The sequence below is a fragment of the Cyphomyrmex costatus genome, unplaced genomic scaffold (genome assembly GCF_001594065.2).
Source record: "Cyphomyrmex costatus isolate MS0001 unplaced genomic scaffold, Ccosl1.0 scaffold452, whole genome shotgun sequence".
Classification (NCBI taxonomy): Eukaryota; Metazoa; Arthropoda; class Insecta; order Hymenoptera; family Formicidae; genus Cyphomyrmex; species Cyphomyrmex costatus.
This window is the reverse complement of record NW_017278768.1, coordinates 204,421-217,779: the sequence shown is the minus strand read 5'-3', so window position 1 is coordinate 217,779 and position 13,359 is coordinate 204,421. Positions and strand designations below refer to the sequence as shown.

At 29.3% G+C, this 13,359-nt stretch overlaps 1 protein-coding gene across 1 annotated transcript; it reads left to right on the top strand.

Annotated features, from left to right (window-relative positions):
- The first annotated feature begins 8,072 nt into the window (after positions 1-8,072).
- Usp10 (ubiquitin specific protease 10) lies at positions 8,073-11,824 on the top strand. Its single transcript, XM_018544577.1, has 8 exons — positions 8,073-8,268; positions 8,513-9,865; positions 9,968-10,166; positions 10,278-10,524; positions 10,616-10,699; positions 10,881-11,045; positions 11,123-11,363; positions 11,444-11,824. The coding sequence occupies exons 1-8, from the start codon at positions 8,073-8,075 to the stop codon at positions 11,728-11,730; spliced, it is 2,772 nt and encodes a 923-aa protein (XP_018400079.1). The 3' UTR covers positions 11,731-11,824.
- The last annotated feature ends 1,535 nt before the right edge of the window (positions 11,825-13,359 follow it).

Below are 13,359 nucleotides of genomic sequence, written 5' to 3'. Positions count from 1 at the left end.
TATATATATATATATATATATACCGGGTGGTCCACTTAAATCCTACATCTTGAATATTTCGTTTATTTTTGAAAATACGAAAAAATGTTTCAAGTAAAAATGGAACGGTGTCGAGGGGGACACGTTTTAGTCACATTGTTTTTTTTTCTAACAAGGGAACGGTCGGAACTGACCCTCACCGATTTTGATGCGCTTTGGATATGTTGTAGAGCATCAAAAAATATTCGACCCATATTTTTTTATAGCGGCGTATCTCGAGGTTTAGGGGGTGCAACCCTGATAGGTGGGGGAGGTTAATTAAAAAATTTGATTAAAAAAAAAAATGAATACACTATTATATAGAGCATAAAATACTGTAAAAGTTTTGTATAAACCATTTTTTCATACGCAGCATAGTTTCGAAGATATTCGCTGAAAACGAAAAAGTCTATATTCTTCCAGGGGGTGTTTCACCCCCTAAACCTCGAGATACGTAGCTATAAAAAAATATGGGTCAAATATTTTTTTATGCTTTACAACATATCCAAAGCGCATCAAAATCGGTGAGGGACAGTTCCAACCGTTCCCTTGTAAGTGGAGGCGCTAAAAAGATATGAAGGTCACCTCCACTTTTTTAAATGGAATTATGTAATTTTTTTAGATAACGTGATTCCTCTAACTATTTTGCATATAAAAGTATTAAAGTAGAGATACCAAAAAACCAATAGTTTTCGAGATATTTTACACTTTATTTTACACTATAAAGTATTAAGCTTTTGTGAACAGAATAATGAGATAAATCAAATGGTGTAAAGAAAACACATAGTTGCTTTAAAAAAAATATGTATACAAAATGGATAATTTTTTAAATACGCAACTATGTGTTTTTTTTTATACCACTTGATTTATCTCATTATTCTGTTCACAAAAGTATTAAGGTACGATAATCAAAAAGTCAACAGTTTACGAGTTATTTAACATTTTGTGTCAATATGTATCAAAATAAAGTGTAAAATATCTCAAAAACTATTGGTTTTTGGTATTTCTACCTTAATACTTTTATATGCAAAATAATTAGAGGAATCACGTTATCTAAAAAAAAATTACATAATTCCATTTAAAAAAGTGGAGGTTCGAGGGGGTAACCACTATCTGAAATATTGTCCCACAGATTACATGATTTCATTTAATTTTATATAATTTTATTTGATGACAAATAATTTTCCTCACTATATATGCGGTCATTTGGTAAAATTAACGATTTTATCTAATATTACACAATTATTTCTTGTAATTGTCGAATTATATATCGAAATTTTGTACAAATTTTATAATGATTTCAGGGACTCTGTCCCACGATTACATTAAGTGATTACCCCCTCGAGGGGTGCCTCTATACTCAGTTTACCTTAGTTATATGGTTAGGCTAATGATGGTTGTATGTAACTCTTAAAAATACCTAACTTGGAAAAATAGGAATTTCGTTCTTGTGTTAATCTTGATAGCACTTTCTAAGGTCAAATTAATATCATCTGATATATAGCTTTTTTTAAAATCCTATTATACTTTTGTTTCAAACATTTTTTTAATAAATTAATATTTTTTGAGATATTAGTGGTTCTATATAACTTTCACTATATATTATAATGCCACTTGAAACCTACAAAACTTATACAGTTTTGTCTTTTTTTCTTAATTTACGTCTTATGCTGTCAACTTTTTTACTGATATCAAAAATTTTCATTAATTTGTACAAATCGAGATACATATATAGTCTATACTATATAATAGTAGATAATTCAAATAAAGTTTTATATAAAATATAAAATGTTCGAATTTCTAAACCTTTAATGTGTAACATCTTACTTGGCTCTCATCGCATTGTTCTAACAACGGACAATTTTATTTTGTAATTCGTACATTATTGTGATACAATTTTATAAGAAACAATTATTACACGCTTTCACAAATTACATTTATAACTAGACGAATAACATTGTTTTATGGATTCTTGCTGGTGTGCCGAAATGAATATAACTTAAACTATGCGAGTGAAATTGTATTACACCCATTTTTATATACATTCTTTATATATTTTTATATTTTTTTACGTTTTTGTAATTTTATAATTCTTTAATTTCGAACATTTGTTAACAACTTGTCTTTGTAACATTGATAACGACTTATAATAGAGGTCGAAACGTACGTCTGTTATCTATTTCTTGTTTTTCTAATTATATATATAAACTAAGTAATTTTAACCAAATGGCAATTTTTATATTTACAAACAATTGTATATTTTTAATGAATTTTTTAGCTCGTAGCCCTTTTTCTTTTTCATTATTTATAAAATATTTATATTATATTTTAAAAAAGAACAGTAATAAATATTTATTATAAATATTCTGTACACTGTCTAGAGTATTATGTAAGAAAACATTTAATTTCATCGTCGGTGAAATATCAAACAAAAAGTATTCGTTTTTAAAACCGTCTTAAATAATAAGTATATGTTGCTTGAAATCTTCAAAAATGTTTTGGAACGGGGTAAATATCCATTACAGCGTTGAAAAAATTAGAGAGAACGAAGATGCTAAGTGCAAAAAGTACAAGCAACATGAACAGATTTAATGTCTTAAGAACTTTTGGATGATTTTTTAAAAGGAAAATATTTGAAAAAGTTCAATTTATACAGTTAAAATATTGAAGAAATTACAATATATGAGGGATAATTTTTGAACAGACTACTCCGTGACTGCGATTCACTTCACGTTGCTTCAAATACTTTGAAGGATTCTTTGATTGGTCGATTCATAAAAATTCTTCTTTCTGATTTGTCAGAAAGCATTTCTCCCTCTAGTCCATTTCACAGTGCTCAACGTCTCCTATAATAATAAAAGGTCGAACAGTTGCGAACAGACCGCAGTTAAGTCCAGTACGGTGACGTCGGTAACTCGTCTCGTCTTCAGTTCTTCACTCTATGCGAGAGTACTGTCGTAGTACTGTACAGTCGTACCATCATACCAACGATCGCTACAAAACGTTCATGCTCGTTTTCGCACTGCATGTAACCGCCGGGGCATGAACACGCGCGTCTTGTAATCTGACCGAATCAGTTTTTTTTATTTTATTTTAATTGTGCCGCGACGAAGTGCCACAGACGGTAGCAATTTCATTATTTTCGTATACGCCGTTGTGTCACACGACCGCGCGAAATCGTGCCACGCCGCCATAACGAAACGTTGAAAATAACGTGTGGTGTCGACAAACCTGCGATCGTCGCCGAACACCGAATCACCGGAGCTACAGGCCCCTCGACTCGTGCTATTTTTAATGTTTTGTACCAATTGTGGAAACGAGGATGGATACTCGAAACGAGGTAAGTTACTATGGCCAACTCGTAAGCGAAGGAAAACGTAAAAGTGAATGCTTTTCGCGTGGTCGAGCGTGGTCGTTGAGGTTAGGTTGCCGCGTCTCCCGGGCCGAATTCGGCGAATATCTCTCGTTAATAATCATCGTTTTAATGCATTCCACGAATTATTTTACGAGCTCATTGATAGGCGGACTCGTCTTATGCTCGGACACAACTGGATTCTCAAGAATTTCGTTCTAGACGCCTCCACGTGCGCCACTTAACGATGTCTCTGTGAAAAATTCGATTTTGCGAATGTTTAATTTAAGAATAATTCACGAATTCTCACCTGATTAACTCGCATTGACAGCTAGCCGCTTATAAATGTATAATGCAAGTTCGATAAAAAATTGTTTTATTTAATTATTACTCGAGATTCGTGACTTGCCTTTATGATACTACATAAGATGGCTGCATTTGGAACAATTCACTGTTGATTACACCTTTGAACGCCCTTTGTAACATGCCATGTCTATCGAGCGTGCCTTTAATATGTTAGAAAAAAATTATGATTTTTTTTTAGTTAATATATTCTGAGATGCACTTAGTAAGAAATTATATTATTACAAAATTGTTATTTGTAGAACATAATCAGTATATATCTTTTAGAGTAAACTTCCATCGGTTAGTGTCTTTTATCTTAATGAATAATTCAGAAAAAATGTACAGTTATTTTTTAACCAGCTTACACTAGAATTTTCTTTATTTTCATCAAATATCAATCCTCTAAACTATCACTATTATATTATTAGTTTTAAATTTTTCCTCTGATTTAAGTATTCTACCAAACTCCAAGACTATGATTTTTTATTCCTGAATATTAGTTTTACGATGTTTCCGATTCGACGTTTTGTATTATTCAATTTAAAAGTTTTAAAAGTGAAAACAAGATAAATGAATAAAGGTTGTTTTATTATTTTCATAACAAAAAAAACCTTTATTCTTTTATTTATTGTTCTCACTTTTAAAGGTTTTAGAGAAAAACATCGTATATCCATTTTATTTTAAGTTTCATAAATGGTTTACTATTATAAGTGCACTTCAGGTAGTTTAAGTTCAGAAAACAGACCTTTTACTTAATACCTCTCCAATTCATCCGTATTGAATGAAAGCAGGGTTGACAAAAGTCCACATTTTTTTAATAAAGTCCATGCCAGTGGTAAAAACCGGTATTTTCCGGAAAAAACCAGCAAAAAGACTAGTCTTTTCTATTAAAAATAATCAAATAAGTAAATTTGATTATTTTTAACAGCTTGTGCAAAGATATACGGTAATCTCCTCGCTTACATAATTATCCAGCCAGTTCAGCATCAATTGAAAGAATGTTTTCAAATTTAAGTTTTATTCAAAATATAAAATTCGAAATAGATTAGGAATCGATGCAGCAAATAAATTAGTTTTTTGTTATAAGATGTTAAACGATAAAAGAGAACCAGATCTCAATTGGTAAGATTTTTTTTTATAATGCGATGTGTACTTTATTATATATAAATATATATAAACATGATAATATCGCATATTAATAGTCAGTTTTATAGTTTTTGGTAAAAACCAGTTCATTATTCCAGTGGATAAACTCCGGACCGGTAAAATCCGGAATTTACCTTGGCTTTTTCCACCCACTGGACTTTTCCTGCCAACCCTGAATGAAAGTGATGAAAAAAGTTACAGATGTATACAGAAATCTCTTGAATATAAAACATTTCTAGAAATCTTGATATTAAAATAATCGTAAAAGTAGGAATTACTAGCAGATTTTGTTTTTATTCATTAAAATATTCTTTTATTCGAATAAAAAATGATATTTTTCTTACAAGGGAAATCCCAGAAATAGTACCCTTGGATTTAGATGTCAATTTTATTTGTTTATAATTCTACAAGTCAAAAAAGAAATTTCGTGTTCGGCGATTTTTTCATAGGCCTCAGTTTTTAAGTTCTGAAAACTAAGGCTTATATGGAAAAATCATCATACACGGAATTTTTTTTACTTGTACAGTTATTAAAAATTTTGGCATCTAAATCCAGAGGTATCATTTCAGGAGATTTGTTAATATTTGTCAACGAATTATTTATTGTTTAATGCAAAAAATATTAAATGCGTCTCTATTGTAAATTGATACCTTCAGATAGTAAGGAAATTTATGTTTAAATTCTGGCTGAATCAAGATTTATTGATGCTTTTTGTGATAAATAATATTGATAATGTCAAATTGTATATTAATTTAATAATGTAAAGTTATGATATTTTTCTAATTTTGAAAAAGAGTAAAAGCAGTTTCAGGAACAAAAATAATAATTAATATATTTTATATTTTAATTTTATTTAAGTATAAAAGCAAAAAATGTATTAAAAAATATTTAAAAAATTATTAGACATAAAATTTTCCTCAATAACTGAAAAAGTCAATTTTTTTTATTCCGTTAATCTTGCAATATATTTTTTATTTTAACTTTTTATTTTTTATTACTTACTGTACGATAGACATTGCTTAATTACAACGAAAATTAAATACTGAGCGTCAAGAATAACAATTCAATTTATACAGTTGTTGAAATAAAAATATAATTAGAACGAAAAATATTTTGAAGATACTTAACGTCTTATACATTAGCGGAACAAAGTGAGCAAAATCAATTCTAATTAACATTGTTATTTGTTGCTAAAATTTGTCAAAGAAAAAATTTGTTGCTTTGTAATTTTTTTTTATGATTCGCTAAAGGAAGATTAAGTTAATGGAATACTATAACAAAGCTACTTAAAAATGACGTAAAAATTTGTTATTAATTTGTTGCTAATTTGTTGCTATCGAAATATACGAATTATAAATTTATTACTTACAAAAAGCACAACGAAAAACCTCAGCGTACTGGGGGAATCAAAAAGTAAAGTATTGGTAAATAAATTGTCGCTCATTTAAAATTGATAATGAGATATAGTTTATTGCTCATAAAATATCTGAGTTTGCTGTTCGTAAAGTATTAAAAGATAATCTTTTAACGATATGATCGTCATATGACAAGTTTACTATAACGTAAATTGACAAATTAATTGCTAGTGTGATTTTAATACTAAATTATTTTATAATATACTTTTGGAAAATGTCAGAGTCCAATTTTATTGCTTATTTTAAAACAAATTCGAACCTTATATATTTTGAGAGCAACAAGTTCAGATGGCATCGTATTACCAATTTTAAACGAGGAACAAATTTTTTACTAGTACTTTAACTTTTGTTCCGCCGCCATGCTTTTTTGTTGTTATTTACATTTATTTCGTAGATAATGAATTCAAAACTAGGATAATCGGCTTTGTTATATGTATATTGTTCCATTAGATGTGAATGGTTAAGTTTTTACTGTAAACCAAGTCCTCTTCTTGGCTATTTTTTGTAAAGCTGAAGTGAATAAAATTCTATTCTATATTCTATATATTGTTCCATTAGTAGAATAGGATATTATGAGATTAAATAGAATATAATAATGACTAGGCATAGGATAAGGATTAGGATAAGGATAGGATAATGGTAAGTTTTATGTTAGATTGTATGGGTTATGAATGTTTAAGAAATATATTGTGAACCAAGTCCCCTTCTTGGCTATTTTTGTAAAACTGAAATGTAAATAAATACTACTATATTATTCCATTAACTTAAGCTTTCTTTAGCGGAACATCATTTAAAAAAAAAACTGACAGAGCAACCAATTTTCTTCTTTCGCGCAACTTTTTAGCAACAACTAATGAGCAACAAATAAAAATGTTAGTTAAAATTGATTCTTCTCACTTTGATCCATTAACTTATAAGACGTAGATACTTAATAAAAGAAGTGAAAATTTTAAAAATTAGAAAAAATAAATGTAAAAAATTATTTTTCACAAATTATTTATAATTATTGCATCTATAAATTTTTTAATGATACTAATTTTTAATGATTGTCTCACATTTAGGGAAAAATACAATATCGAGCATTTTAAAAATATTTATTTGAAAATATAGACTAGTCGAGAAAAAAGATTTTGTTTTGTCACAATTGAACAATTTTATCGTGAAATTTAAAATGTGATAAACAGTATTTTTTTTTTAATAAATTCTTTATTGATTGAATCTCCAAAATAAAGTTTTATTGACGAAATAGTTGTAAGAAACTAGTTTCTTTACCTTTTTTAAATATTCTTTTAAGAAGAAAATTTTTCTAGCGATATTTTTTTGAGTTAAATTTGTACTGAATTTGATTACAAAAGATTTTTACGAAAAGTATTATTTTAATATCGATTATCACATTAAATAATTGTTCTAATTTGAATTATCATTCTCTTAATAAATGAGTAAAACTGTAGAAAAATTTAAGAAAAATACGTTTTAGTAGATTTTTAAGTAATAAACTGTCTTTCTAGTTCAAAATTTTTCTGTATAAAAAAATGTAGCATTGGAGGTTCTTCAATAACGAATAATTTTTCATTATCAATTAAAAATTAAGTAAAAATTGATTTTCTACGTTTTGTAATATAAAAATACAAAATCAAATGTCACTGTTTTAATAACTGCGCTAAATTGCAAACAATAGTATAATTTATTGAAAGAATCGCAAACATTATGTACATGTATATATTGTATAATCATCTATTGTAATCTTTAATATAACGTTTATCTGTATCTAATATATATTTCTGTCTTTGTTTTAGATGAATCTTCAGTTTTTAGATTTACATGATTTAACTGATAATGATAAGCGTCAGATATTTACCATTCTTAAATCTGACATTACCGAAGCCTTAAAACTACCATGGGATGCTAAAAATATAGAGGGTAATAACAATAACGTTAATTCTGTCGCAATAGCACAAGTACCCGAACTTCAACAACATCATTGGTATAATGGTGAATATACTTGCATTTCTATAAATTTTATTGCATGAAAAATTTTATTCTGCGTTTTGATATGATCTTTTATAATATATTAAGATATGTTTAACGCGAATATATTTAAAATAAAATTGAATATAATAAATAAATAAATATAATATCAGTCAGTCAATATCGCAAATGATAATATATGCATTTTTCATGTATTTTGAAGCAAAAGTTTTCTTAAATGTTAACATTGCCTCATCTTATTTTATAGCTATGCCACCGGCGCCTACTTATCCGCAACAATTGATGACGCAAATGTGTAATGACTGGCAAGCACCAATGTATAATGTATCCGCAAACGGCCACATTCCACCGTTTATATCTGGAGTGGCATATGCCCATCCTGGATATAATCTTGGCGCCGAGATTCAAGAGATGAATTATAGTAGGGAAAATGGGCGACGCAACAGCCGGGGCAGAGGTATAAGAAGAGATAATTATAATCGAATACTTAATCCCACTAACGAAGTCCAGTCGGGGTACATGGGCGATCAGGCGCAATATCAGATACCGATTATGTACATCTATCCTGATCATTCCGTCTCTACACAACAAGTAGCTACCGGACAAGTCTATTTCACACAACCAATATATTCAACGATTCCTCATCCGCATCCAAATGCGCAATCAGTTTCATCCAATTCGCATGCACATCTGACTTATCCTCAACAGAATCATCAAGCACCACAGATAAACAGATCCGTTCGACAATCTGTACCATCCCAACAACCAAATCAAGAGCCCGCGAAGAATCAAGAACCAGTCGTTCAATTTGAAAAACATGTGCAAAGCATTTCTGATAAATCAGCACATCAAGTAAATGAGAATAACTCCTTGCCAAGTAACGTCGCTAATACCGTTATTGTAAATCCTACGTTAGAAACTCCTATAAAAAACGTAAATGAAAACACTGCCGATAGAAAAAATGTGATTAGTAATGAAAAGGTCAATGCAAATCTTCAAAATAATATTGTATGGACTGTAAATGAGAATTGCAATGGCACAGAAAAAGTTGATGTGCCATCTGTAATGAATACTAAGGTTGATGTCAAAGAGAACCAAAATAATGAGACAGACAAAAAGTTTAAAAATGAAACTATACCCAGTATCGCAACAAATGCAATCAAAACTTCGCCTAAATCTATCTCTATCGGGACAGAAAAAAATGAAACGCAGATTGAAGAAAATATTGCATTAAAAGATGCCCAAGATAAGACTATTATTAAAACGCCAAACAACTCCTCTACCATGCCAAATGACTCTTCAATCACACCAAATACTTCATCATCATCTATATCTGAAACGCCACCTGCGGCTCCAACCATCAGATCCTTTGCTAGTCTTTTTAAGAAAGACAATAAATCTGAGACGCATACATCATGCAAACCTGTAGAACATATAACTTGTCAAAATGAACCAAAAACACCAAAAACACCGGTCCAGAAAGAATCAACTAGTCCTGTTCGTACTCCAGAGAATCAAAATAATTCATCTAGCACACCAACTCTACAAAATGGCATAGCAAAGAATTGTTACAATGATCCTAATATATACAGAATAGGTGGTAAGTACAAAAAGCAATTTAATTTTTTAAAATGATGAATTTTTTTATCCAAATGTACATACATTGATACAAATGTCTTAAATAAATATTATTTATGTCTAGAATTTTTGTCGAGTTATCAAATGGATAAGCAAACAGTGAGCTTATTACCGAGGGGATTAACAAATCGCAGTAATTATTGTTATATCAATAGTATCTTACAAGCTTTACTCGCTTGTCCACCATTCTATAATCTTCTCACGGCTTTGCCACTTCCTATAATCCGTAACGAAAATTCTGCTACGCCCGTGATTGATAACATGTAAGTAATTACAATAATATTAAAAAATACTTAATAAAATATGTAATATATTTTTCTATAGATCTTATAAAAATTATGTTCATATTTAAAATTGTTTTATATTATTAAAAGGGTCCAGTTTGTTCGTGAATTTACACCCTTGACAGAGGCCGCTCGTATGCCTAGGAAAGATAGAGTTAAACGAGGAGAAGATACTGTCATGGACATATATAGCGGCATTGCATTTGAACCAGCATATATATATAAAATGTTACAATATCTGTCGGTTGCTTATGCTTTTTCTATAGAAGGACGACAGGAAGATGCAGAAGAATTCTTATCATGTCTTATAAATGCAATCAATGACGAAATGTTAGCAGTACGTATATATACATTTTATATTTATTATAAAAATATAAACTATTACAAACCAATACTTTTAAAAAAATTAAATATTTATTCGATTTCAGTTGATAAAATTGATCAATACCGATCAAAATGCAATTGGTAATGCAAAAAATATCAGTAACGATCACGATGAGGAAGAGTGGCAGGTAAAATGTTTGAAAAACACATTTAAAAAATTATTGATATTTATTATATAAATTTACAATATTTACTACAATATCAGTCAAAATTTATCGAATATAATATTATTCGTTCCATTCTACTTTTTAATTAGAATTACATTTATTTATATATTTGTTTACATTATTTGTTTCTATTTTAATACAGGTAATGGGACCAAAAAATAAAGGTGCTGTCACACGATGTACAGAATTTGGAAGAACACCAATATCTGATATCTTTCGTGGACAATTACGATCCAGGGTGATCAGAGCAGGAGAACAGCCAACGGATAATGTACAACCGTTTTTCACACTGCAGTTGGATGTTCAAGTTAGTACTAAGACCTTTGAATGAATTAATTTGTAATACAAAATTTTTCGTAACTAATACAATATAATGTATTACAGAAAGCCGAATCCGTAAGACATGCTCTTGAGATTCTCGTCGGTAAAGATCAGGTAGAAGGAATGACCTGCAGTAAGACGAGACAACAAATAGAAGCTTGGAAACAACTTACTTTAGAGGAATTGCCCGTTATCCTGATATTACATCTAAAGTGGTTTGTGTACAAGTTCGATAAATATTCCAATGGTTGCTCTAAAATATTAAAAACCGTGGAATTCCCCATCGATTTGAAAATTGATGGTAGTAAGTATACTGAATAGTTTTAATCCATTTTGTCCTCTAATTTCTATGAGGCAAACGTAACGTTGAAATTATTTTTGTAGAAATTTTATCACCAAACACCGCGAAAAAATTAGGTCCCAAACAAAAACAATACAAATTATTCGCGGTGACATATCACGATGGGAAGGAAGCCACTAAGGGACATTACTTCACCGACGCCTTCCACGTAGGATATGGATGTTGGGTCAGGTATGATGACAGCACTGTAAAAAGCATTACAGAGAGTAACGTACTGAGGCCCACATCACCTAGGGTACCTTATTTACTCTATTACCGAAGGTGTGACACGATTGGTAATAACCAATCAAGTAATGCAAAAGCACATTGAAAAATTTTGTATAGAAAACTTACACATATATATATATATATATATATATACACAGAAACAAACTATGTTCCATTTGAGATGGAACGAAAAAAAATTCTTTTTACAATTTCGAAGTTCTTGTTGATATTTATAAGTAAATAGAAATCTATATAAATAAAGAGAGCTTTTATATTATCTACAATAATGTGAAAAGTAGAAATATATTAAACCCGCTGTACTTCCATGAAATACTTCTATTAAGATTGTTATTACACGTTGTATACATAGTTCCCTCCCCTCAAAAATCATGAAATAAACGTAGGTAATGTTAAGGCTCGTCAAGTGTTCCAATCTAGGTTCACGTTTTCTGGTGAATCTAAAAAAACGTTATATATCAAATGCTTTATACGTTACAGAATTATGAGATATTAGAGCGTCTTGTGTGTGTATATATAATTTTTCTTTCTAAGATTACTGTAAATGTTACTGGTTTTCCAATTTCTTTAAGACAAACAAAAGTGTGAAAAAGATTTTGAAGTTTGTGACAATGTGTGTATAAAGTATAGAAATAGATATTATCTGTAGTTTATTTTTTTATATAATCCTCCTGTACAATGGAAATCAATTCCAATTATATATATATATATATATATATACAGGGTGTCCAGGAAAGAGACGATTGATGTTTAAGGGGAGATTCTTGAGATCATTTTGAGATGAAAATTCTAATACCAAAATGTTAAGGCTATAATATCTTTTGAATTATATATGATCGTTTAAAATTAACGAATCATATCGTCTAAAGTTGGCGCGCTCAGAAGCGGCACAACGCAAAGTACTAAACGCGAAAGCTGACTTTTCGGAAGTTGTTTTGCATATCTGCTCACAACTTTCTTTACGCGTAATTTCAATGCGCAACAAAATTTATTGAAACGCGCAAGATTATGTATAGATGCGAATGGAATATAGTTTGAACATTTATTGTAATATACATAATTTATTTTATAAATTAATTATCACAACGTTAATTAATTATAAAGTTGTACAAATAATTATAATTATTCATAATTAATGATTTTATAATATTCATACAAGTTCCTAGTTTCTCTTTTATTATTTTAATAAAATGTTTAAAGTATATTTGAATATTGCATTTATAGAAATATCAATAGAATAAAATCTGATATTCATATATGTAATCCCTTAAAATCAATATTGATAAAAGAAGTGATAAGTTTTCGCGTTTAATATTTTGCGTTATGCCACTCCTGAGCGCGCCTACTTTAGACGATATGATTCGTTAATTTTAAACGCTTATAATTCAAAAGTTATTATAGCCTCAACATTTTGGTATTAGAATTTTCGTCTCAAAATGATCTCAAGAATCTCCCCTTAAACGTCAATCGTGTCTTTCCTGGACACCCTGTATATACATATGTTAATATAAATATGTATACATATATATACATTAATTATATATATATATATTTCCGAATCATGTAGAACAAATCATACGCACGCATTCTATTTGACAAAATCTTTACATGGATTTCTTTTTCATCAAATATATTTAAATTATTTTAATAATTGAAAAGACTGGCAAGATCAAGAACTGTAAAAGACTTATCAGGACGATTGTATGTACAATTA

Coding starts and splice junctions, on each gene's coding strand:
- Usp10 (XM_018544577.1), top strand. CDS start 8,073: ATGAATCTTCAGTTTTTAGATTTACATGATTTAACTGATAATGATAAG. Junction 9,866..9,967: donor TAATATATACAGAATAGGTG/GTAAGTACAAAA, acceptor ATTTATGTCTAG/AATTTTTGTCGAGTTATCAA. Junction 11,046..11,122: donor CACTGCAGTTGGATGTTCAA/GTTAGTACTAAG, acceptor AATGTATTACAG/AAAGCCGAATCCGTAAGACA.